The sequence below is a fragment of the Salarias fasciatus genome, chromosome 4, assembly GCF_902148845.1.
Source record: "Salarias fasciatus chromosome 4, fSalaFa1.1, whole genome shotgun sequence".
NCBI lineage: Eukaryota > Metazoa > Chordata > Actinopteri > Blenniiformes > Blenniidae > Salarias > Salarias fasciatus.
The window spans coordinates 14904727-14931837 of NC_043748.1; the positions used below are offsets into that span (position 1 = coordinate 14904727).

A 27111-nucleotide genomic window follows, 5' to 3' on the forward strand; every position below is an offset into this window, starting at 1 on the left:
ATGCTGACACCATTAAGTGCACATCTCTGTGGTATCTGAATGCTTGAAGGAAAAAAAAAAAAGCTGTGTTGCATTTCGCCTATAAACTAGCAGGCAAATAAATTAAACGGCAAAACAAAAACATTCTCAGTCTCAATTCAACATTCACACAAAACTTTACAATTGCTGTTTCGTATTAAAGCAGATATTGTACACATATTAAATCTTTTACTTAAGTGCCTCTCCATCTTCTCAAGATTCCAACACTCAATGAAACATTAGTTTGTACATAAATATATTACAACATAATACTAAATAGACTTAAAAACTTTTTCATTTACAAGTTTCCAAACTAAAATTGTCATTTTAAAGCATCTGATTGATGGCCATATATTCCTCCAAACTGTCACAGGGAAACGTACCAAACCTTAAACTGATTTATAGACACTTTACTCTTAATGTGCCAAAAGCAAGTGAGTGTAGTTGATCGATTTCAAATGGCATTGAAAATGAAATGCAGGGGTTTTCTTTGCAATTAATGTACAGCTTGCAATGTTCCGAGCTTCACTCCTTCGGCACTCTGAAGCCGTCTTTTTCTTTCCGAAGGCTTCTCATCGTTTCAACTGGGTCTGTCTGCTTCACGTGGTCTTGAACGGCCTTCTCTCTAAAATAAACAGCAAGATAATAAGAGCCAGGCTGCACTTTACACATCTAAACAATAAAATTACTAAAACAATTGGGATACATACTTCACTCTCATAAAAGGGTTAAATGTCAGTTCATCAGCCACAGTGGATGGAATGGTTGGTTCTCCATTGCTGCACTTCTCCTGCAAGAAATATAAACCATAAATATTAACAACGCACAGTTTGACAAAGAAATCCCAGACCAATGAAACATGTTCATTAAATACCTTTGCCCATGCTAATTTCTTCTTAATATCTTCATTGTCTGGTTCCACGTGACGCGCAAATTTCAGATTGTTGACGGTGTATTCATGACCACAGTAAACACGCTGGAGAAAAGTGATACAAAATACACCGAGTTCATGAACACAGGATATTTTTGAAAAACAAATTAGACATTTTCCTGATAAGGACTTCTAGATTTCCTTTTTGCATAAAATTTTCATTTCACGTCAGATTTACCAGTAATTTCCTAATAAACTGTTGAAACATATTTACCGTTTCAGGTGGCAGGTTTCCCAGAATTTCAATCAAGGCTTTGTACATCTGCTCTGCTGTACCCTCAAAGAATTTACCACAACCGGCCACAAACAATGTGTCCCCTGTGAGGAAAACAAGGGCCACGTTACACATCGCACTGCAGTAACTACATCAGATGACTCGCACATATCAGATCATGTCCCAACCAGTGTAGAGAGCAAATGCAACAATACATGCCTGTGAAAACAGCTGGAGGCTCTGTGCTGTTTTCTTTAGTCACATAGTAGCAGATGTGGCCAGTCGTGTGACAGGGCGTAAAAAGGCATTTGATATTGAGTGATCCAAGCTAAGAAAAAGAAATAAAACACACTGTTAAGCAAACAGCGGTCATTTGGAGCGAAAAAGAATGTAGAAAAAAAGTTTGTCTCACTTTGAAATTGGTGGAATGAGAAACTTTTTTTGTTAGACCATCAACTCGTTCATCTCCTCCACAGACTTTCAGACTGGGCATCAGCTTCAACAGCTTATTGTTTCCACCAGCGTGGTCCCTGGAACAGGAAATGAAGTTTCAGTTTATTTGCTGCATGTTTACAAGTGTTTGGGCTGGCAGCTCTGTTACTATTGAACATAAGAGTCTCACCAGTGGTGATGAGTGGTCAGTACAGTAGTGAGGTTCACGCCATGCTTTCTGGCTGCTTCCACAACCTGTTGAAACCAAGATGAATTTTTTTAATGTGCTATACTGTTTGAATATTCATCAAAAATCATATCAATAATGACGAGGAAAAAAATAGTCATTTCAATTATGTTGACATTTCATTGGAGGCAGCAAAGGTCAGAGGAAAGTGAACAGCCTGGGTCAATGTGACAAAGAATTATCAGGAGCTCAAATGATTAATCCTTACAAACCATGTCACACATGCACAGAATTTCACTAAATGGGCTACTCCTCATGACACCCACAGTGGATGACACTCCTATCAATGATCAGCAAGTCTGATTCACATATTCAGATTTTAACTGGACAAAAGAAGACTGGAGAAACAGTTCTGCTTCTGCTTGTAAAGGTCTCAGAAGTATTCTCTGAGAACCGTTTAGTTCTATAGAAATGTTGTTTTAGTGTCACAACTCACTGATTTTGTTAAACCCATTTAAGTCACTGAGGCTATTTTCAGTAGCTACTTCCAGCTGAACAACATATCCTGCTACTTCACTTAAATCATTTTAAACATTTATTTGTGATGGGAGAGAATTCAGTGAAATGAAAGGAACTGCAGAGTCATAACTCAGTCTGACGGGCACCTTCAAGGTGTGGTGACAGGAGATTGTTATTGATATGAGGACAGAGTGCATGATGCAATCCTGCCAACAATGACCACCATCTGAGAGGGGAGTTTTCAGCCTCATATTGGTGTGTTTTATGGGAAACCGTGTGGCTCCAACATTTGTAACACATTCTTCCAGATGATTCAGCAATGCTGATTCACAGAAGCTATTTTTCTTAGCGAGTTAGTTTCCTTGAATCAACTGCAGTATTTTAAAAATATATGGAGATGCACACACCACTATTGGCTCCACCGGGTCGACCACAGCTGCTTCTCTGGAGTCCACATCGATCAGCAGGTACATGTAGTTGTCACTGAGTGCTGGGAGAAGTTCGATCTTCATGTTCGTTTGTTCCACCAGGGAAGATTTCCTCACTGCGCTGTGAATGAGAGCGGCTGCCTGGGCTTTCACTTCCACGGGCGCTGCAAGAGAGGACACAGGTCGATCAATTCACAACAGATAGCCATGCCAGGCTGAAATAAGTGCAGTGTAATCCTGTTTTTCTCCTGTCATTACTCTGCAATACACTGAAATGACTCTGACACAGGCTAACAGCTGGTGAGTTCAAACAACTTCCAGCATGTAAACAAGGTTAGCTTCAATGCTACAAGTAAACATGTGGTTGTTGTTTTTTTACTCTTCGTGTATTTATTATTTTCCACCTCTGCCTTGGAGATGGTTATGTAAGAGTGTTATCTCCTCGGACAGGCCGGCTGTGTTGATATGACAGCTCTCGCTTTCAGGCGAATAAAGGTAATAAAGACGTAAATAATCCGTAACAACTTCCCTCAACACTAAGCTAACATGCTACGTGCATGCTAAAGAGGAATACCGGATTAAACTTTTACCGAATTTGACGGCGGTTGCAGCTCCTATCAGAGTGCAGGCACTCCCCACCAGCGACCTGAATAACATAACAACGGCGACTGTAGTCTCTTCAATTTATAACCAGAAAAGTTTGTTTCTGGTTCAGTTCCGCCTCTGTCCCCTTTTCAACTTCGCCCTCCGCAGGCTGCGCCAATCAACTCAAGGGGAGTAGATCGACCAATATTTATCTAGAAACGAGGATGTTTTGCAGATTAACATAGCTCATTCCAATTGTATATTTATGTTATTTAATAATGATGGTATTAAATAAAATTTTCGTTTATTATTGGTCATTTCATTTACTTTGGGTTGTATGGTTTGAGTTCTGCGCGTGTCCCTTCTCGCTTGCCGTAGGTCAATAATCTCACTGTGCGGGTCAAAGTTTTGTGAAACTGGAGTTTTCTGCTTCAAACCACTTCTCCTCTGCACCATGACTACTCGGAATATCACTCGATTTTGGGAGTGGGGCAGGAAGATAATCTGCATCGGGAGGAACTATGCGGACCACGCCAAGGAGCTGAAAAACGCGATTCCCACAGAGCCCGTGGTCTTCCTGAAGCCCCCCTCTGCGTATGTGAGGGAGGGCTCCCCGATCCTCGTCCCTCTCTACACCAGCAACCTGCACCACGAGGTGGAGCTGGGGGTGGTCATCGGGAAGGGGGGCACGTCCATCCCGCAGGCCGCCGCTATGGAGCATGTGGCGGGTTACGCTCTGTGCCTGGACATGACGGCCCGGGACATCCAGGACGAGTGCAAGTCCAAAGGTCTGCCCTGGACCATGGCCAAGGCTTTCAACACCTCCTGCCCCGTCAGCGACTTCATCCCCAAAGAGCGCATCCCGGACCCGAGCAGCGTCAAACTGTGGCTGAAGGTCAACGACCACCTGCGGCAAAGCGGCTGCACGTCGCAGATGATCTTCTCCATCCCGTATCTCATCAGCTACATCAGCGACTTCATCACCCTGGAGGAAGGGGACCTCATCCTGACCGGGACCCCCAAGGGGGTGTCCTCCGTGCAGGAGCACGACGAGCTGCAGGCCGGGATCGAGGATGTGATCACCATGAACTTTAAAGTGGACAGGCAGGAGTGACACGTGCGACAAGTGACACAAGAAGAAAGTGTGTGAGGGTCGTTCAGTCTGAGTCCCTCTGCAGGTCAGCAGGTGGCAGTGCTCCACCACGAGGAGCCGCCTCCATTCACGGCCATCATCTCCATCTGGAACAGACTTAGCGCTTTAATTTCGTTGCATTCTCAGGGGAACAACACTACTAGTAATTTTCTTGATGAACTGTTTCAAAGACGTATCAAACTATTAATAAAAGATGCAAAAAAATCTGTAGCCGGGATCCATGTGAAATGTGAGTTGAGCTGTGAGAGCGTTTGATAATCAAGTTTATACCACACAAATCTGATGTGTTTCAGACAATGGATTGCACTTTTGTCTCCACTGATTCATTTCTTTGCCAATTCCTCGTGCAAGTAAATCAATGGGTGTGCAACAAACACACTAGACCACACAAAATATTATTCTCACACTATTTTGGCACCAGATTGCTGTAAAGTTTCACGCTGTTAGTTAAAGTCACAAAGTTATATAACACTTTTCCAGGGTAGTCAATGACTGTGACAACAACTGTGTCACTTTAGGTCATTTTGAGTTTGGATGATATATGAAGTAAATAATCAAATAGTAAATAAAACGTGGAATCAGGAGTCAGTTCAGTCTGGCACTGGGATATTATTATTAATGCAGTAAATGAGTAGAGTCTTAATAATGCAGCTTGTCAAAGCATTAATTATGCCCCTGTTCATATTAGAAAATGTGTCACTTTCCTCTTAAATTGTGAAATTATTGGTTTAAAATCTTATAAATAAATGAACAAGGGCAAAGTCTTTGATGTACAGTTGTAGATTTAGTCATCACCCGTTATACTGCAGACAGTATTTCCTTCCAGTGGCAGTGCACAATAAAGAAGGTGACTTCAGTTGGTATAAGGTTGTATTGAATGCACAAGAACTCAGCAGTACAGCTAATATGACCTTACCATTCGAAACACAACTTTTAAAGCCAACATAGATTGAGAAATTTAGCATCAGCACTCATGATTATTCAATAATACAGTGTAATATCAACATCTGTGACATTTGACACAAAAATTTTGTTATTTAAAAAAAAATGTCTAGGTTTCATATAATTGATCTCATATCGGAGCGATTTCCTCTAAATCTCTGTGAAGAGTAATCTGAATTTATGCGGTTTACCCTTCAGAAGTTTAAAACGTCAGCTACACTTATCCTTGAATGTCTTCAAGTGGAGAAAATAGTTAAATTATTGCGGAAGTTTAGAGAAGAGGTGGTTTGGCACTTACAATCAGAGGATTTGCTTAAATTCAAAACATATTTTGTTGTTTGTTGAATTAGCAGAGATGTGTTTTCCTGCTGCAGCAGCCATAGCGCCAAGGCCAACTGGCTCCTAGACCCGCCCAACCCTCAAATCTCCAAACTGAAGAAAATATGAGCCTGAGATGATTTACTGTAAACACAGATTCCATAAAAAGAATAATTCAATATGAAGAAAAGCTTATAGCAATAATGTGCTAACAGAAAGTTATTCTGAATATCAATTAACTCGTTCTGCTGTTAGTCCAGTCCATCACAGCTGCCATGTTGACATTAATATTTGAACAATTTAACAGTGGAAGCAAACTACAAGAGTCCATAAATGTCCACAGCAATTCATCAATATTTATGCTTCACTCATTAAAGCAACACACAATAAATTATGTACCAACCTGTTTGATTAGAAAACCTTTATGATGGATTGCAATTTGACAATATGGACAAGAATTGTATTGCACTTTTAACAGTTAATCTTGTCTGTGCTGTAAACATTCAAATTAGCACAATATAATATTTACTTCTTTCATTCATCTTCTCAGCTGCTTTATCCAACTGAGGGATGCTGAAACCAACAAACCAAGCTTTTTGCAGGCTTCACTGCAGCAGCTCCCTGCACTTAGTCTACACATTTAAGATTAACTATAAATAGAATGAGCTCAATGTACAGAATTAACATCTGTCTTTGCTGGTTTGCCTAAATCAGCTAATTTCTGCTCATCCTATGTAATTTGGACTCCCAAGTTGTGTGTCTTCACCACAACCACACAGTTGCTGGACTCTTTAACTTCTGTTCCACCTTCGTTTGCAGTTCTCCCACAGGCTTCTCTATTTTCAGGATCAATCAGAGCCTCCATCAACCTGTCCCAGGCCAGTCTGCTGTAACCCGAGTCTGGGCATACATCATCTTCCTGTACCTGCAGGGCATCCTATCTCCCAGACTTGCAGTACCAAGCCCTGGCCCTCAGGGCACTCAGGGGTTATGTGTGTCCATCATAAGAACAGTTATGACAGATTCAATTAGATTTTGAAGTTAGGAAATGTTCTCACGGCCTCTTTTTTTTTTCTTCTTCTTCTTCTTTTCTCATCGTATCTCTGAGTTGGAGCGGTGCACGGTATGCCGTGTGCTCACAGGTGTCGTCTTCTACAAGACATGAATCACGCTATTCATTGTCCCTGTGTGACTGGAGGTATTACACTCTCACAGGTTTTAAACAATAGCATCAAAGTCCAAGCACAGCTCTGGTTTAACATTCAACACACTGACCGGCGTGTTGTAATCAAACAAGAGCCTGGGAAGTTATACTTGATGCTTTCGAGGGGGAGGAATCGCATGGCAGCGGCAGGATTTCCATCCTACACACACTAACGTGATATCATTCAAAAACATGGAATGAAGCCAGATGGTAACGAAGCCAAACACCGGAGCTTTAAGGGTTATGTGCTTGTAAAGAGAGCAGATCGGAATACAGCCTGGCAGAGCTGCTTTGTACTGGGCACAGATTCTACATGAGGATGCTTCAGGAAATGATTTGACATCTGAGATAGTTCTCAGCTGCTGAAGCAACACATTTACGATATGGTGAATATTTGTACAGTTTTTAAAGGCACATGGCATCAACATGTTTCCTGATATTTTGTGGGGTAGTTATAGTTTATAGTTTCCTGATGGGATACTAAACTGATTCCTCAAGGGTAAGTACAGAGAGCTGCCAAAAAAAAGGTGTCTGAAGAGCATCTAACTGTAATCCTAAATGAAAATGGGACCAATCAGATGACTTCAATGGTTGACACCAATTTGATGTGCCTTTCTGTGTGGAGTTTGCATGTTCTACCCATGCGTGGCCTTCTCTTTAGGTGCTTAAGCTTCCTCCTACATTCCCAAAGTCATGTGAACTCTAAATTGTCAATAAGTGTGATTGTGTTTCTTTGCATGTTGGCCCTGTGATGCACTGGCAACCTGACAGAGTCAGTGTAGATCAATACCAATCTCTCAAGTTCTCCTGGGACACAGCATGAAATCACATACAGGTATGAACATGTAGCCAACTCTTATCAGGGTCTTGTAGGAAGGATCTGTTTTATATATATATATATATATATATATATATATATATATATATATATATATATATATATATATATATATATATATATATATATATATATACATACATACATACATATATATAATATGTATATAATATGTATGTATGTATGTATGTATATATATATATATGTATGTATATATATATATAAAACAAAGAAAAAACAAACTCAAAACAAAACTTATGCTTCCAGTTAAAATCATCTGAATCGATGTCCTTCAAATAGAATATATTACAGTGCACAGTCCTTACATTATTGAGGTTTGCCTCACAATGGCAAAATAGATTCCACTGAAATTTCTTTCAAATGATATTTATCGGAAGACATGTGAAAGTGTTTTCGAGCTTGGCAGTGTCTGTCTGAGTGCTCAGAAAATGACCATTCGTGACGCCGGGCTTCGCGTGCAGCTCTGTATGTCACCAGACAGGGCTGTGGTGCGGCTATTCTTAGAAAAAAAATAACCACCAACACACACAACCATTGGAAGGACTGAGTCACAGAGGATGCATGTGACATATGGCATCAGACGGAGGTGTTCTCACAACGTCAGAACCTTGATTTGGTTTCATTTTGTCTTGTTTACATGTTTATGCACTTTGCATTCTCTCTTGGACTGATAAGCTACAACAGTGTTTTCAATTATTAATTATTTATCAATAACACTGTGAAGAAAATCACTATCGGGGGTGTGATATTTAGAAAAAACCCAATATGAACACGTGATTCATTCCTGCAGAATAATGAATGGGGTCTTTCACAAATAAAAAAGAACCATGCATAAAGCCCAGGTGCAAACTGTTTTCATTCGCACTGTGCGCTCACGTTTTGTTTGAAGCGGCAGGTGGAAGGCAAAATGAGCAACATCCTGCCGAACACTTATTTAACAACTAGACTCAAAGTACTGTACTTGACTTAAGCGCACTGCTTGCATGCAGATGTTGACACGGCCAAATAAAAAAAGAAATAATGCTCCTCCAAAAGAGTTTCCACAAGATGTGAATGCACCCTTTTATTTCTGGTGTTGAAAGCTTTCCATTTATTTGGCAACTGTGTGGCAGTTTGTACCTCATCAACCAAGTGCAAGTTTCTCTATAAACTTCGATTGTTCAAAGTCGCCCAATCTGAAAAGCGTTCACTGAAATGTGTCCAGAAAAACGTCATAAAAGTCTGCTGTAAAAGTTCTTAATCCCAAATCCCTGAAAAAATTCCCTAATTTGCACAGCGCTACAATGGATATATGAAGATCTCTCCGCCCCCATGTTTTGCTCCCATCAATTAAGGCTCAAGTCAAATTTAACAAGAGACTGTGAGGGCTAACCGCAAAGATGAGAGAAAATCCCTGAGCACTGCTTCCTCTTTACTGAGGGATGCTGAGCACGGGTGGAAAATGTGTGGAGCAGTCAGTGAGAACCATCTTCATTTGTGGCTGCTCATGGGGAAACCACGTTCATACTCTAATCCTACTTTTAATCTGTTATGTAGAAATCGGGCCCCCTTTTCTTGGAGTGGTTCGTCCCTCCTTCCTTCGCAGTAACTATGATTAGTTCACCATGCGCCCATTAAATCGAAAATGAGCCTCCACACGAAATAGGCTTATCCCATCATACCTAATCTCAAACAGTCACAGTGGCCTGTAATGCAATCCACACTGGGCAATTTTCACTCATGCAAACAAATCCACAAAGTTCGGAATTGATGGTATGCATTAAATTGTGGGCTTGAATGATTAGAAGCTGCGTGCCAGCCAAAGCTAAACAAATTACTGCTCCCATGACAAGGGAAGATCTGCTGTATTATGAACCTATTTATTGTCTCTATATTTCAACTGATTTAAGCAGCTTTGATATAAAATATCCTAGATTTAAAACTAATTTAGAAGAAATGTATATTAGTGGAGTGACATGAGAAATGAGTAGGATCTTTTTGATGTGCTTTAATGTAAAGAACTTTAAGTCTGAATAAGAAGAATAATGAATGTGGCCTCAAGGAGCTGTTTAACAACACACACGCCATCGTATTTGTATAATGTTACAGGGATATATTACAATAATTATTTGATGTGCGCTGATCTGATTGGCTTAAAATTAATCTTAATAGTCTTGAAGAGATTTCAAGAAAACCTTACAGGTTGGGATGTTCTCAGTAATGTAGCTAATGCTTATCAGTGGCATGCTTTGTAGATGGGTACGAGACCTGAAGGACTGAGCTAATTCAATCCAAATTACACATAAAAAATAAAACAACAACATCCAGCCAGGAGCAAAGACACCCGAGAACTGAGTCCTGACACCTTGTTACAGTAATGAGAGGAACCCGGTTCAGGTGCATTTCCTCCACCAGCCACACCTTTGACACTGCTACACCTGCTGTACAGCAGTGCTCCACCAACACTACTGTTGGTGGAGCAGAAACTCATTTTATTGGAGCAAACCAAAAAGATCTAAATCCTGGTGATCAGAGGAGACTTGCTGAAGCACTGGAGAGCTACCAACACAGACAGACCAAGAAGCTGAACACATCGGAGACGTACACTACCCCAGGTGAAGCGAATCACACACTCAGGCACAGATTAAACACATCAGGTCAGAGAACAGCAATCAGACACCAGCAGGGGAAGTTATAGAGCCAGAGAGACAGAATCTCAGGAACAATATAAGGAGCAAATCATGAACCGTGACATGCATTCACCTTACTACTCACAGATGAGAAGATAGTGGGTTCACCTGGGTTTTGAAGGTTGAATTTTCTCCTAAACCACACATTTTATGTAACACCATCCATTTAGGCACTTTTATTTTTTATTTTTAAAGCGTCTCCAAATTATACAAAGGTAAACTCCAAAAATAAGCATGGGATTTAAGAATGGTGGCGCGTCAGGCTAAAGAGAAAGATGAAGCAGTCCCAGGGAAAAAAATGAGTGTTATATTTATTATGGCTTCATTGAACCTATAAAACTATAACTGAATGCATCTTTTCTCTCAAAAACTTCTAAATGACAGTTTGGAACCGTGCAAACTGAAACAGCACCAGTCCGACAAACACCCAGAGGCAGACCCTCAGAGAAAAGGAAGTCATTGTTACAAAATAAAACTGAGAAACTCTAACTTTTTTTATATATTGTGAGGGTCCTTCAAACTTTTTTTGAGGGTGGTGATGGGGTTGCCTGGATTTAAAATATTAAAAATGTAGATCCCTCAAGAAAAAGTTTGAGAAATGCTGACCCAAAATATCAAAGAAACATGGATAAATGCTCCACAGATCGCCGTCGCAGCCAGAAGTGGATGTTTAATGAGTTCATATTCACAGACAATGCAGACTTGCTTGTTTTGTAACATTAAGTTCCACTTTAGCAGATATTCGTAAGTCTTTCGGTTCGCCACTTAAAGGGAACAGACTCACATCGTCATTCTTCCATTTTCTTGCCAATTTGTCCTTCACCTCAATTGGATTTCTCACATCATTACCAATGTTTGGTGACAGCTGTAGATCACGCTGAATGTTGTGCTGATTTAATGGAACTTAACGAGCGGACGAGCCCCGCGAATCTTTCCCAGATGGCCGGGTGGAATATCAGTTATCTTTTAATGCCTGCTGCCGGGCTGGCACCGCAAAATAGCAGCGCCCTATCTGTATGCCCCCTAATACGGAGCAATAAAAGCAGGCGCAGATGAAGTGAGCCAGGCATGTTTTAAAATTTTAGCGAGGCCCACTAAAAACTGTTGCCAGAAATATAAATCAGAAGGAGAATGTGACAGAAATACTGACTGGAATTAGGAGAGGGAGGTTCTGTTGCACAAATACACACAAGCAGTCAAGCATCTCATGTACAACCCAAAGAATGTTCATTCTTAGTGGATTTTGAGTCGGTTTTTGGGTTTGACGGGCCATGCATTTTTCTGTACATAGCCATAGCTGAGATATTTCCTTAAGTGTGTTCCTGTTTTGGTTGTTCCCCAGCAGATGTTTTTTTTTTTTTTCTTCCACACAGGATAGGACACGATGAAAGGGAGGAGATCTGCTGTTAATTCTAAGCCCAGAGAAGAAGAAGAAGGAGGGGGGTTTTCTGAGAGGACTGACATCTTTTAAATTAGAGGCCACAACACATGCAGGCCTCAGACTGTACATGCGGTCGCACTGCGGGGAAGTGGTAGGAGAAGCAGCATGAGAGAGACCGGAGACGAGGAGGAAGACAGAGGAGAGAGATTTCACTGACGTGATGGCGGGATACAAAAAAGGAAGTGTAACATTTTGCATAAGTAGAGAGGGTTGCCATGACAGTGACAGTGTGAAGAAGTGACCCTTGTTTCAGGCCTCTCTGCTGCTGTCATCTCTTCAAACACGCTGTTCACAAATTTAGTGAAAAAGACACACTTCCATATCGAGTGAATAAAGTCATCTGTTTATAGTATGAGGGGAACTTTAGATAAGGAAGTGTGTGGATTTTATGCAGATGGTTTGTCTGAGGACATAATGACATGTCTTTTGGAATAGCCTTGACACTTGACTGTGTCACAAAGTGGAGTAAACTGTGTAAATATGATAAACTCGGTGAAAGAGCAGGAAGTGCAGACATGAAAGAATGACTGTGGTAATTTTTTCTTTATCTGTATAAAACGCATCAAACAATGTAGCATAGTTTTTGTTCATTGACAAAGTATTTTTGGGGGGATTACGAGACAAAATCAATCTTTCAGTCTTGAAATGTTTTGAGGTTTTCTTATCTCCTCTGTGTTCCAATATGTCGGCTGTTTTGCCTCCATCTCTTATATACTGTAGTGTGTAGTAGCTGTAGAGTGGAGAACAGGAAAGACCTGCAGCAGGTGGTGAGGGTGGCAGAGCACATCAGAAACAGATGACTACACCTCCTCAGATTAGAAATCACCCCACCTTCCCTGAGCATCACCTCCTCGCCCTGCCTGCCATCATCTGGAAGGAAATACAGAGTCTCCACAACATAAAAAAACTAAAAATCTACTTCAAACTCAAAGCAGCCAAACCCACCCCAATCCCATCTGGTATTTAAAAAATATCATTTAAGACAAGCTTTTTAATAAAATGTTGACATTAATTTGTCAGCAAATGGTTATCTTGAAAATTTTTGTACATCATTCATACATTCATAACATGCAGCCTTTGGTTATGATGTCTCAAAAATGTCAAGTCTACTTGCCTTTGTTTCTGAATCGGCATTCCACTATCCACTGATCCTGTTTGGTGGAGTGATCATCTCTCAACTGGAAAGTCGCATGCTTGATTCTGCACATGTCGAAGTGTCTTTGAGCAAGAAATACAAACTGCTCCCAAAGGCGTGATTGAGCAGCATGTTGTCCTCCCGTTTTGAAGCGTTGCCCATTAGTTGCAATAGTTGCAACACTGAAAATCACAAAAGGATGAAGCATTGCACTCATGTCATAACAGATAAAACTTTACTTCACAACACAAAAATCATAGTCAGAACTTTTTTTTTTTTTTATAAACACCACAATTATTACATGGAGTCAAATTGATTCAAAAATAACCACAGTCCAAAAAAAAGTCATATCTTCTCTCAGCAACAGGGATTGCAGTTGGTTCAAGGCAATTAAAATATAAAATATAACACAGTTTTCAGGGGAAAATATCTACATATGGAATGTGTGTATGTGTGGTTTTCACTGTAATATTTACAAGATGAGGTATCACTGGTGTATCCACGGTAATGTACAGAACGGAGACCCTGCTACATTGCACTCAGATATGAAGCTTCCCAGAGGCCACTTGAAAACAGTAAATGAGTGAAAATAGATGTGAAGACAATGCCATGTGGATTATTAAAATATTTCCAATGCCCTGACAGTTTTATGTCTCCCTTTGTCATGGAATAAATACATTTATTTAACACATTAAAAAAAAAAAAAAGATGTGACATTTGGATTTCCTATTAACAGAAAGTATAAATATAAGCTTATTTTAAAAACAAAACAAAAGTAAATTGAAACACTATATTTAAAGGCATGAGAACATACAAGCAAGCAAATGAGGGAATGTTTTAATAACGAAGCCATTAAATGCGTAACTTGCATATTAGCAGCACTGTTCTCCATGTCAGCTTCTCCTCCCGCTGGAAAACACTGACATGAGTGCTGCATGTCGAGTTGCTTCCACCGAGGCGGAGCCGGCTCTGTCTCTTCTTTCTCTCCCTGAGAACGTTTGCCCCGTGGAAACCGCAAATTAATTCTCTCTCCAGAAAAATATCACTGTTATCTGTCATTTTTCTGTCAGTCCCAGCCAAAGTTCTGTCCGCTCATCTCGTAGAACCGGTGGTTGAAGGGTCGGTAGAAGTCTCGGAGCCTCTGCAGGACCTCAGCGGGGATCTGGGGATGAGGTCTGCCTTTGGACTTCCCAAGACAGCGAGGTTTGCTGCTTCCCTCCGGCTTCTTCAAGCAGGGGAAACCTTTAGTCTGGTTGAAGTAAAAGTGTTTGTCTGACACCACTCGTTTAAGACCCAGGAAGTCCTGAACTCGGCCCATCTCCCCAGCCGGATCGGAGACCAGTCGCTCGCCACTGACGAACAGAAAATGAGACAAGGGGAAGTGCTGGAGCCAGTTTTCGAGGTGCTTGGCGTAGAGGCCGATGCGAACGGCGCTCCACGTGGTATCAATCAGGCCAGTGGAGACGTTTTTCAAGGCGAGGCTTTGAAAGGATGGGAGACCTGGGTTTTTGGTCAGAGTCTGTGTGTAGTCAGACACGGCTCGCGTAACCGGATCCCTGACCACCACGATTAGCTTGGTTTGGCAGTTCATAGTGCAGACACGGCCAGGAGCCTCCTTTGTGACGAAGTAGCTGGGTGTCTTCTCCATGGTGATCTGCCCGTCCAGTGTTCGAGGCATCAGGTTCCTGGAAATGAAGGAAGAAGAGTCAGATCATGAGGGTGGAGAACACCTCGATGTAACAGACCGAACAGATCCAAAGTCTCATTAACTGGGTTGGACTTAGTGCGAATCGGTTTTATTTTCAAGCTTTCTTCAACATATTTAGCTTGGTGGAATCCCAAAGATGCACAACACAAATCTGATACATTATTCTTTTCGAGATTCTGCAGAAGTAAACTTCCAGCTGACATACAATAACATTTGCTTTCCTGCGTTTTTGGGTTTGTTTTAGTCTTCACAAGCTCCCGAGGCAAAACGTTTGGATCTAAAGCTGCTAACAGTTCCAGAGAGTTCAAAACCAATTTGTGCTGGTGTGCGAGTTTACAACAGCCGCCCAGAGAACAAAAACACTGAACCCACAGCGTAGTAATTCAAACTCGAGAGCAAAAAAAAAAAAAAAGAAAATGTTTGTATGCAGTGTTTGGCCACTCTGTGGAAACATCCTACATTTTTAACCTTTAATGTTAGAAGTTCCTGCTGGAGCACAAAGATCAAACCTCGCCTTTCGCCCCCCCTTCCCACAACGATCACACAAACTTCAGTGAAAAGAAGATCAAGAGATAAACACATAACATACTCCCACCATTAAAGCACCTCAAAATTGCATGATTAAAGCTTCAGACACTCCAGCGTGCTGACATGCGAGGGCCCCAGACGGCCCCTCTGACTCTCATCGTACGGTCTGCAGCACAGGGCCGTCCGCTCACTCTGGTCCTGATGAGTCAAAACCGCAAACCCTCAAGAACTACTTAACAGCAATTTCCTACAGATTTCAACCCCCTTCTTCCTGCAGAGCGCACACGGCCCGCCCCCACCCCCTCCTCACCTCAGCTCCCCTACGGGTTCTTACAAGGACTCAACCAGACCCCAGTCTGCAGGAAGTGTGACCAGGATGGCGAGCTGCTGAGCTCAGCTAGTGTGTTAAACATATGGCTGCAAGGACGAGAGACGCTGCCCGGAAAAGGCACGCGCGGAATTAGTTTCACAGTATCACAGAAGTGAGTTATTCATCGTAATCTAGGATGAATAAATCATTTATCTACTGATCTATGTCACGATTTTGCTACTTTTCTGCAAATACTGATCTGCTGATCTGTTCATGAAAAGTTTTGCGGCCGTGTTTAAAATGAACCGTCTCCACAGTATCAGGCAAACAGGCCCTGTTCAAACATGGCACTTGACGGATCCACTGTTTGTCCCTCCGTTTACATTCAGACCGCATTAGCCAGAGCTTAGCAGTGGATTTGTGTTTCAAAAACAAATCGCATCGCACGACAACCGGATAATGAGCCATGTTTAAATCAGCTGCCTGAAGTTCACTGAGTCAACACATCGCTTCGTGTGTTACTGGAAACACAAAGCATCCATGTGGCTTCCTGTAAAATAAACAAGTAATGTAGCATATGTGCTTTATTTGTTTCAAATTGGAAGTTTCCATTAAATCCAAATGTCACCGACAAGAGTCCATTCAAAGACCCAGACAAGTTCTAAGGGACATTTATTCTCAATTTCATGGCTATTTTTATGAGACTGTCTGTCGTCTAACCCGGCTTTAATCAGCGTTCAGAGTTGAAGTGGAGGTTTCAAATATTTGTTTTTTAGGTCTTTCTACAAACACTTTATTTTTAAATCATGGTGAGTTAACACTAAAGTTGTTGTGCAAACAGTTTATCTAACATTTTATCCGAGAGGACAAAAGTTCAGCGAGGCCTTCAGAAAAGCCATAGAGCTGTTTGAAAGTACACAGAAGATGATTGTGATTCAAAGCATCGTTTTCTTCACTGCAGCAGTTTCCAAACTTAGAAAATACGCCGTTGTCACTGCGGAGAAAATGTAATGATGAAGAAAACATTCACACCAAACTGTGAATGAACCCTTCAGCTAATCCTGAAAGAGGATTCGGACGAAATTAATATTTGAGTGAGAAACATCTCAGACCTTCATTAAAGAGCCACGACAAGTAAATGCACAAAATGTGACATTACTGGAATGTAATTTAAACATTAATGAAACTACTTTTTCAATCACAAATATATGCTTATGCACTGACAGGAAAAGCATAAACTTTTTATACACTGTATATACAGCAACTACAACTTCAGGGCTGACGTTTAATCACAGGTTTGAACTTCACCACCTCTTTGTGTTGTGATTTAATGGAGGTTTAAAGGGGTGATAACATAGATTTTTTTTTTTCATGAGCGTTATTGAAACTTCCCTGAAGTTTCTCCTGATTGAGTTTCAAGTCTTCCTTCTTTACTTAAACTTAAACCTTTTAGATCTCTCCCCATTAACGGATCCTGATAATAAAAGACCATTAATTGATTACTATCCAATTACAAAATCTGCAAATGGCCTATCGCTGCCTGCCTGTCCCCTATTTATCTGTGTCTGATCAATATGTCTGTCTCTGTATGACAGATTGTTCTCAGTGTGTGTGTATGTGTGTGTGTGGAAGGGGGGTTCATGTATTTGTGCATACACACACACACTCTGCAGCTCAGAGGTGTCGGTGTTTACTGATGAGAAACCGAGCGCCCGTCTCCCTCTCCGTCCTCTCCGTCCTCTCCTCTCTCATCCATACTTTTGGATTCGTCCTTCACTTCCCCACATAAGTGACACTTTAGTAATTGACTATAAGTTGTCTCTCCATCCTCATGAATAGTTAATGAGTTGTGGCTTTACATCCCCTCCCCGGCTCTCCCAGGGTTCCTCTCTCCCTCATCACAATCAGTCTCATTATCAGAGGATCAATAATGTCCATTTTCTATCATAAATCTGTCTGTAAGTGGTGTCAGGAAGAACTGTAAACAGATCAGGGATGATTAATTTAAAGTAATATACGTTCAGCATACGCATCTCTCATTTACCATTAGAGAAAATGACTTCCATCCACTGTTGTTGCATCTCTGCGTGCGCAGAGAGGACGGATCTCGGGGCACAAACATGTTTTCTATTTAGCTCCGTGCTGGAAATCCTTGCTGACTGGCCACACCAGTCTGGAACTCCCTGCTGTTAAAAGGATGTAGCGCTTTTCCTCCCTGAAGTGCTGCAGAGCTGATTACACTACTGATACGTAACAAGGCAGTCTGGATCACAAGATTAAATAAAGACCCTGGCAACAAGGATGTGGCCAGGAGACTTCCTGCCCTCAAGATTATGGGTTCTCCCGCTGAAAGCGGTGCAGCTACATTCCCTGTAGCATCCCAACAAAAGGAACTCTCCACAATAAGTGGAGCCGGCTGAAAGAGAGAGAGAGACAGAAAAAAGATCCTACAAATCCAATTATCATGTCAGTTTCTCAAGTAGAAGCAGATCTAAAATTCCACAGGTTATTAAAGTCATTTACTGGACCGTCTACGGCGCTAAACACAGAAGGAGACGTCTGCTTTAGAAAAGGTCTACATCTGAGAGCTTTCTGAGCCGGGACGAAATTAAAGAGGAGGTGGAAAAATCAAGGCCATAAAAATGGGTGAGGGCTCCAGCAACACATTTCCCAGCAGTGTTGTTGGTTTGTTTAGAGAGTGACAGAAGCAGCCTGAAGGCCAGACGAACCGTCAGACTGACAGGATGAGGAGGAGAATCTCGAATGATTGCGCCATACCAAGACAATTATGTCGCTTTTTCACTTAAAACAGAGCAAAAAAATAAAAATAAAAAATCAGAAATAAACCGACAAGTTCTGTAACTTCTTATAGAACTTGGTTAAAAGTTTTATTGCAGTTGTTTTTTTGCTGGTAGATAGATTCTAAAATAATAAATAGATAAAAAAAAATAATTATAGCTGATAGTTTATTGAGCTTAACTTGGCTCACCTGAGGAGAGAAACAGAGTAACTTTCCTGACTTTACGACACAAACCACCCATATAAAGTAACAAACTGCAGCAATATGCATGCAGTAACTGACTACAGTCAAGCTTCAACGTTCTCCAGGGCTTTGGTGCCTGACAACTGCGTGGCGATGGCAACATTTCTTCCACTAAAACTGCACAGCTTTAAAGTTTATGCACAAACAAGATTTATTAAGTTTATCTGCGGGATGTGGTTACTTTTCACTAAGACAAACAAAGTTGTTTCTCCTGGTATCCAGTCTAAAATAATCGGAATTCATCAGAGTTTCAGATTTAGCGTCTACAGTTTGTCCTGTGATGGACTGGTGACAAATCCAGATTATAATCTGCCTTCGCCGATAGCCAGCTGGGATTGGTGATATAAGAAAACAGTGCGTATACGCACTGTGACTGTGACAGCACATCAAGGTTCACCATGAGAACACATCAACACAGCGGACGCTGTCAATGTGACACAAAGCACACACAAGAGGAGACATCATTGTCTGTGTACTAGGAAGGCTGAAAGTCGCCTCTCTGTCTCTGCGTTCTTTGTCCAGAGAGAAACCTGATCAATGTCTGAGGCCTCGAGTGCCTCGCACTTCAAGTTGGAAAGAAATCGCAAATTAACATGTTTCAATTTTCCAAAAGGATGGGTTGACCCCAAAAAAAAAAAAAAAAAAAAAAAAAAAGTTCTTCGTGGGTATTTCAGGCCCCGCCTGCACAGAAAACACACGAGTCAGCCTGAAGGCGAGCAGATTTACTGCCCTTCTTCGGCCACGGGGCCGACCAAGCGGTTCTGTTTCTGTCCGCTTTTGCGCCCTCCTGGAAACCATGTGTGAAAGGCCGTTGCCACCCACAGATTTTAAGCGCGTTGGATAATATTTTCCCCCTTTGAATGACGATGCAGTAATGGAGTTAGTGAAAGGTTTTCACTACAGGAGGCGAGCTGACGTCTACACACACACACACACACACACACACACACACTCCCACTGCAATGAGGGCAGTGGGAGCGTGTGTGGTTTGGAAGAGGGTAAAAGGCAGAGGGCGGCTGCTGTGTGTGTGTGCATGTTTCAGGGGGTTGTCTTTAAAAAAAAAAAAAAAAAAAAAAATATATATATATATATATATATATATATATATATATATATACATATGTATATATATATATATATATATATATTATGTTAGCTGGTACCTAATCGGTGACTATGGGTCCGGTTATAATTAGGAGTCTTAGCAGGATGTGAAGTCGATGATATATTGCTAAGAGGTTCAGTAATGACTTCAGCATTTGGCACATGAAAGTCTCAGCGGAGACTCACAAGGATATAAATGCTATTTAAAGGGTTTCAAACACAAGCTGTCACTCCAGCAATAATTATACTTTACATCACATGCATATTGAGTGTTTTCACTACTTGAGGGAACAATTTATGTCTCTTAGACATCACCGTGACTTGATGCATCACACCGAAACAGGAGTTTTATGAGTTGATGGGTGTGAGATGCTGGCTCAGATAACCATAGCATAATGCAGCCACATTGTAATTATTCAGTTTTCATCTAGGAGCACCATGAAGTTGACATTTTTAGTTGAGACGTAACATTTTTTTAAATATTTTTCTTATGGTAAAACTATGATGTTTTCAAGAATCTTAAAATAACACAGTAAATAGCTCAACATTTCAGTCCTTACGGTGCAGTGGTTCATCAGACAAGTTATAACAGAAACCACTTTGTTGGTTTCTTGAACCATTATGAGCTGAATTCAATCACAAAGTAGAAATATTTTGAGTATACCATATTTTGCAGGCTACATGTACCTCGTAGTGTACAGGATGAGACAACCAGACAGTGAACGCTTCTTGAGGAAAGTCAGTAAAAATGTTCATATATTGCAAGATTTCTGGTCATTTCTTGCACTTTCATGGAGATTTTCTGATATAAAATATCTGTCAAACATTGTTTATTATCTTCACTGACAATAAAACATTATGAAACCTTGAAAGTCTTGAAAAAGCATTTAACAACAGTCGCAAGCTTTTTAAAAGTATCTGATTTATTCCCCTATAAGCATTAATGTCAACATTTGTTTCAAACAAATGTATTGCTGAATCAAACCAAACAGCTTAAAAAACGTAGATAACACGTCAGTGGACCTCTTGGTTGAAGTTTGCTGTGTAGGCTGTATTGCTAAGGTTTGCTCATAATGCATTGAACAGAAAACGATGTGTGTCATTTATTATAAGTGTTAGACTCGCAGTTGTTCCTTCACAGGAACGAATCAAATGAAACCATGCTGGCTTTATGTTATTAAACTTTTTTCCTCCATTATTTCCCAGAGGCAGTATCATTATTCCATTGAATACCTCTCTCTGTTTTCAGGCCCATGTTATTCTTTTCTGGAAATGGCAGTGCAACCGAGCATGACTACCAAGCATCTGAAACATTTCATTCTGGCCGGCTTGAATCAAAACCATTATTTCTCTGCGCAGTGGTGCTTCCCAACTGCACAGCGACACAACTGAATTCTCCCTGAGATTTTACAGGCGCCCCCCCCCCCCCAAAAAAAAAAAAAAATACGGACCACAATGCACCTCAAATTATTCTAATTCCCACCATATGGGGTGTGAGCGTGGGCCTTTTCAAACCTGACAACGCCATCTTGATCCAGCTCCAGCCAAAACCCACCGCCATTAAAACACGTACAGCCCAGCACACTGCGGAGACCACTTCCTGGTCTGCTACACCAATCAGCCGCGTTCGGCCTCCGTCGCTAATGGCCTCGGGGCTGAACGAGGTGTCGGGAAAATCACCCCAGTTCTGGAGAACGTTAAGTGTCCACTTTTCCCATTTCAGCTGTCAAAAATAAAGACTGACAAGGCAATTTCGGAATCGGTCCCCGAAACTACTGAAATAAAACATTCACAAAGGAAATGCTTCGGGATCTTTTTAATGTAATGCATTCTTGCGAAGTGAATGAAGTACACTCACACTAAACACTGATTATTGCTCCTGAATGTGTTAGAAATAGCTGATTAAACCTCACACTTATAGCTCAAGTTTAGTTCAGAAAAAAGCAGCTGTTATTAAATATTTCTGAAGTTTAAATGATGATCTAACATAGATGTCTTCAAGAAAAAAAAAACAAAAAGAATGGTTCAACAACTGATTTCTTATTAAAAGAAAGTCAAAGGAATGTGCACTTGTTCATCACTTTGCATTCCGATTTACATAAATCCATGTCTTTTTCAGGCCCGGCGTGATTTTCAGCTGTGATGGCATTTCTGCTTGCCCTTGTGCTTCTGCCCTTAAAGGATTTACACTATATTTTAATAGCAATCCGATCAAACGTGGCCTCTGGTGTCAAGACTGTAGGTCAGACCATTGATAAGCTTTCAAAATATTGATGGGACTTATGAACTGGATTTCTCTCTTCGAGAGAAATTTACTGTGGAGAATATTTTGGTAAGAACCATTTAAACAAAAAAAAAACAAAAAAAAGCCATGTTACAGTCATTTTAAAGTGAGGATCGACCAAGAAATGGGGGCAGAATTTATTCATTAGCTATTCCAGGCCACATCACTGTGACAAAACCGTAACAATCAGAACCATTGTGCCATGGAAAGCTGAGGTTTTTCAGTTTTCTGTGGTGGCTCTCAAGTCCCATATGAAACCCATCACTCCGTGAAGTCCCTTTAAAGCCATAAAACAACACAGAAAATCATTAAATCTTTGCTTCATTTTCAGCGCACTATTTGTGGCTTTTCCATTCCCGTAATGGGCTCATATGCACACATGCAAACGAGAGAACGGGACGCAGAGACAGACTGGGCGGAGAGGAAACTGCGAGCGGAGTCTGACTTGATCGCTCAGATAAAAGCAATGGAAAACACACACGAACGAGGCCTCAAGTTGTCACAGGGAAAGACAATGCTGCTGGAACACGCACGGGAGGGCACTGCTGAGTCTATGAAGTGTCTCCAGCATGCAGATCGCCCCAAGTTTCAGCCAACAGCAGGAAGAAATAGGCTCATTATCCCACGGCACACAACTCGAACCCATCTGCTGCCTTTTTTTTTTTTTTTTTCACTCCATCCAAGACGTGTGAAAGCAAATGGATGATGACCACGCACAAATTGGTTACAGATCTGATCATGAGAGAGCGTGTGTCTGGACCAAGGGTTATTTGTTAGTTATGTATTAGGTGAGTGTCGCTCATCTGCAAAATGATTAACAACAAGCTCATGGGGCAAGTGAAGACAGTTTTTGTATTGATCGTGGCTGACATGAGCATGAAAAGGTCAGAGGGGAAATGTTGTCTGGGTGAGAATATAATGTAGATTAATATTTGCGATGATAAGATCTCTTGACTGAAAACATCTCTCCATATCCTTTAATCAAGGCACTTATAAAGCATCAAAACAAGGGCTGCATTTTCAGGTGTGTGTGTGTGTACAAAACCATGCACACCTGCGTGCGTGTGTGTGTGTGTGTGTGTGTGTGTGTTTCCCTCCAGATGTGACAGTGCACTGACCCTCCGTGCACCGACAGTCAGATGAGAAGGACTTGTTCCACATGGACAAGTTCTCCCTGTCACCCGAACACGGCGCTGCCCTCTGCAACTCATCTGCGGGTCACTGCGGCTGACAGCAAACAGATTTCCCCAATTTCTGAGATTCGGTGACAACCGAGGAATCATCTTTCAGTGATTTCACCCTGGATCGCATTACAGCTGGGTCTCTCTCCTTTGTTGCCTTTATCCGTCTAATTCCTCTTCGCCTCAGCTTTCAGCCAACCTGACTTCAATGAGAAACCGCACTGCTCAGAAATCACTGACTCGCTGAAGATAAGCCTCCTATGCAACTAGATTACAAGTATTCCAATAAATCAGCACTCATATTAATAATGACTGGATGCATGGTTTTACTAGGTTACGTTTGAGCATCACAATAACACTGAAGGTTGCCTGTGGGGTCTTCGTATGGCCGATTTTACAAGCCATGTTGCAGTGCACCAACAAAACGACGGCATTAAGGCACAACAGCTTTACAGCACCAGTCTGGCTAATTAAAACACACAAAAACACATAAAAACATGGCCTGGAAACACCAGGTCTGCCACAGGTATTTCCTCATAAAGGCCTTCTCCTACTGCTCCAAATGAATTGTTGAGCCGCACAGTGAAGCAAGAGGCCGAAAAAAAACGGCCAAACGTGGTGAGAAAGTTGAATAAAACATGAGAACAGAGTGTGGGAAGAAGGATGAGTTGCAAATGTGTGAGGATTGACAGGAGGAAGTGCTAAAGTGGAGTAGTAGTAGAAGGAATGCGAACATGCATGGCTCTCGTGTGTGTTTATGCATAAAACGAGAAAGATTGAGAGAGAGAGGAAATTCAGCAGCATGATAAAATTATCAGTGGTGAAACTGTTTCCATGTGTCCTTGTGTTCCCTGTTAGAACACAAGCAAAGAGGGTGAAGAAAAAAGACAAGATGAGATTAAATTACACGTTAGAGTTCAGGAAGAGCCATGGCTATCAAAGTGCTTGTTTATTGGTGCTCCATGGCCTGTTAAACCCTGTCCTCTCTTTCCATCTCTCAGTACTTATTTCCCTCTTTATGGCACTTTTCTTGCTCACAGGTCACACGATCATATTATCCTGTCACTCTGCCGAGAGCTCAGCTGGCACTTTGTTCATATGATATTTGAAACATCTGGAGATGATCGGGCTTCACCCAGACTTTAAATCCTTCTTTAGGTCCATAACTACATGCAAATGATAGCTCTGGTCAGACCGGTCACCCCGAATCAGCTGCCATCGCTGTGACGGCAGCAGACCAGCACTTTTCGGTCAGTGACATTCAAGAACAAAATCACACCAGTCAAGTTTGTATTCTGTGCATTCACCATGATGTTTACATTGATTCCTCTGCGGAAAAACTTGTGAAAACAAGTGGGAATACTAATACAAGATGGCATGTTGAAGTGTACAAATGGTGTTTAGATGACTGTCAAGATGATGAAGAGCTCCTCTGGGACCTTGTGGCTCTTTGATCTACAGTGCAGCACACAGAGAGAACGCTGTCTCCAGTTGATATGTCTGCATCAGCCAGCCGGTCTATAGCCACTGCGTGTATTGACAGGAGACATCAAGCACATCAGTGAAGGTGGCTGGACGTCAGCAGGGACATGCTGATTTGGACTGTTCCGCCATATGCATCATCTTCTGTAGGCTGATCCGGCATACAGTGTTGTTTTGCAGAAAGTTATTTTAACTTGTGCATTTTAAAGTTTTTGAACAATTTATATTCATTTATATTTCTTCCAAACAAACAACACCAAACTGATGACTTTCACAGAATCATAGTATGTGACAATCTCTGCATCAAGTTTGTGTAAGATTTAGCTCTTTTCTTCTACAAATCACCACATGCTCGAACAGTGCACCTGATTGACAACTTCAACTTCAAACGAAAAGAAATCTAGAATCAATTGTGACAAAACGATCATTAAATTTATGTACAGTATATATGGAATACTGTCTATATCTCTGTTTTAGGCGCATTTCCAAGTGAAAAAAGTCAAAATATTGGACAACTAGACTCTGATGAAGAGCCTTGTGCAAAATTCAGAGATAAATTTGTTCCATTTATTAAACTTTTAGCATTTAAATTGGAAAACATGTCTGATTTCGTTCAGTATCATAATGTTAAAACTAGGCGTAAACAAAAAAATATCCAACAACACAAGATTGAACTAAAAGTTTTAGATTTTTCGTTTCAGATTCTTCACCTTTTAATCTTTCTGCCACTGTGAATCTCAGATCCCACCACAGGGATCCGTGTGTTGGTGCGTGTGAGCGCCCACCTGTACCACTCCAGCCCTTTATCGTAGAAGCGGTCGAAGAAATGAGGCTCCGCTCCAAACGCTCTCACGTCCGGGTGGATGCGCAGGAACTCCAGCAGGGCTCGGGTCCCTCCTTTCTTCACGCCGATTATAATCGCCTGCGGAAACCTTTTGGTCCCGAAGGTGTTGGAGACGGGGATGCCGCTGCTCTGCGCGCTCCCCTTCTCTCCGTCCGACGCGCTCTGCTGGGGCTCCGCCGGTGCGTAAACCCGCTGCGCGTCCGCGGACGCAGTGAGGTTCCGCTCGGACGCGTCCAGCAACAGACGCGGCGACGGTCGCAGGTCCTCCAAAATGTCATAGTCTGAGTCTGAAGCCCGCTGGCTGTACAGGGTCCTCGGAGCCGAGTCGCACAATCCGGTGAGGCAGTAGAAGAAGTAGGTGAAGATCAGGACCATGGTAAAAAACACCGAGACTTTGGACAGCGCCTTCCCAAAGTTGAACCTGACTCTGCATCCACTACATCCCATGAGTTGATCTCCTGCTCGATGCCAAAGGGGCAGAACGGTGACAGCATGCTTCTTCTCCCTACATGGGTCGGTGTGAGCAGGGCTGGGAGGATCGAGCAGGACCTGTTGCGGAAAGGTGAGGCATCACACGGGAGCGCGTTCCTCAGCCGCACTGGATTTATTCTCCCAAAAAAACGTCTGCAATCTTAAAAATGTATCGCTTTGAAAGAGATTAAAAACCTTCCCTTATCATTAAAAAAAACTAAAACATTTTGTCATTTAAAGGAGTCTTGTTTACTTGTTTATGCAGTCATCTGAGACTTTTCTCCCTGATGTATCTGTGCGCTCTGAGCTCTCTTTCAAGGTTGCTCCTCTGCGTCTCCTTCCCCCCACCCACACCCCTCTGCAAGTCTCCACCCCAGCCTCCCCATGCTATATGATAAACATGTGTCACATAGGAGGACACACATACCCTCTGATAGGCCTTGTTTCATGTGGGCAAATTATTCCAATTATCAATCAGTTGCTGCACACATCAGTGAGAACACATGGTCCTAATATGTGGCTTGCCTGGGACCTTAATGGCCGATATCTGAAGAGATTTTTTTTTTTCTGTTGTTGTTTTTCAAAGAATTGAGCATCTTAAGCGAAATGTGTGATGCACAAAGCTGAGTTATACGTTTTCTGAACTCAGTAACATGAAAAACAACCTCAAGCACTTAATTCTTGAGGGAGGACATCAGAGTTTTACAAAGGTAAACTGACCCCACAGAGGAAAATCCTCTCTGCCCCTTTGAACCCTTATGATAGATGTCTCAGTCAGCCCTGTGAATAACAGAAGCCCCGAGGATGTCTATCTAAAACCTCTTGTACTCTCCCTGCACCCTGAGATTCAACACTAAAGCAGCGGCACAGACCTCCAAAACAAAGAGGCTGAAGTGAGGAGGGCTGCTCGCCGACGCTCGCTCTCTGTTCCCATAAATACAGTATCTCAGATTGAGTGTTTCACCTTTGGATCTGCACAGGAAGGATCAGCGCCGGGATGTTCCCGTCATTCTGTGGAGCTGGAGCAGGTATTAAGTTTCTTCTGGCAGCAAGATGAAGTTCAGACTTTGAACCTGAACACACCAAGAGCAGCAGACAGATGAGTGACAGGGCAGGAGGAG

General features: G+C 41.8%; 3 protein-coding genes across 4 annotated transcripts; 1 reads left to right on the forward strand and 2 right to left on the reverse strand.

Annotated features, from left to right (window-relative positions):
* Window positions 1-154: 154 nt before the first annotated feature.
* On the reverse strand, window positions 155-6031 carry LOC115386368 (hydroxyacylglutathione hydrolase, mitochondrial-like). Of its 2 annotated transcripts, none has more exons than XM_030088577.1 (9): window positions 6025-6031; window positions 2709-2893; window positions 1786-1850; window positions 1576-1693; window positions 1383-1491; window positions 1164-1267; window positions 893-994; window positions 729-808; window positions 155-643 (listed from the first exon to the last, which is right to left on the reverse strand). In XM_030088577.1, the coding sequence occupies exons 2-9, from the start codon at window positions 2811-2813 to the stop codon at window positions 544-546; spliced, it is 783 nt and encodes a 260-aa protein (XP_029944437.1). In that variant the 5' UTR covers window positions 2814-2893; window positions 6025-6031; the 3' UTR covers window positions 155-543. The 2 variants fall into 2 exon arrangements, with proteins under 2 accessions (XP_029944437.1, XP_029944436.1); XM_030088576.1 differs by lacking the exon at window positions 6025-6031 and adding an exon at window positions 3320-3513.
* On the forward strand, window positions 3664-5241 carry fahd1 (fumarylacetoacetate hydrolase domain containing 1). The gene has a single exon (XM_030088579.1). It carries the CDS (start codon window positions 3769-3771, stop codon window positions 4426-4428), a length of 660 nt encoding a protein of 219 aa, XP_029944439.1. The 5' UTR covers window positions 3664-3768; the 3' UTR covers window positions 4429-5241.
* Window positions 6032-13347: 7316 nt separating the features above from the next.
* Window positions 13348-26000, reverse strand: LOC115387702 (heparan sulfate glucosamine 3-O-sulfotransferase 6). The gene is made up of 2 exons (XM_030090534.1): window positions 25461-26000; window positions 13348-14720 (listed from the first exon to the last, which is right to left on the reverse strand). The coding sequence occupies exons 1-2, from the start codon at window positions 25964-25966 to the stop codon at window positions 14102-14104; spliced, it is 1125 nt and encodes a 374-aa protein (XP_029946394.1). The 5' UTR covers window positions 25967-26000; the 3' UTR covers window positions 13348-14101.
* Window positions 26001-27111: the final 1111 nt, after the last annotated feature.

Bases quoted from the DNA above. Each gene is read 5' to 3' on its own strand.
- fahd1 (XM_030088579.1), top strand. From the start codon at position 3,769: ATGACTACTCGGAATATCACTCGATTTTGGGAGTGGGGCAGGAAGATA.
- LOC115386368 (XM_030088576.1), bottom strand. From the start codon at position 3,386: ATGTTATTCAGGTCGCTGGTGGGGAGTGCCTGCACTCTGATAGGAGCT. The intron at 1,851-2,708 runs GTGTGTGCATCT...TGGTTTCAACAG, and splicing joins ACCCGGTGGAGCCAATAGTG to GTTGTGGAAGCAGCCAGAAA. The intron at 1,694-1,785 runs GTGAGACTCTTA...TTCCTGTTCCAG, and splicing joins CTGACCACTCATCACCACTG to GGACCACGCTGGTGGAAACA.
- LOC115387702 (XM_030090534.1), bottom strand. From the start codon at position 25,966: ATGGGATGTAGTGGATGCAGAGTCAGGTTCAACTTTGGGAAGGCGCTG. The intron at 14,721-25,460 runs GTGGGCGCTCAC...CTTCATTTCCAG, and splicing joins AAAGGGCTGGAGTGGTACAG to GAACCTGATGCCTCGAACAC.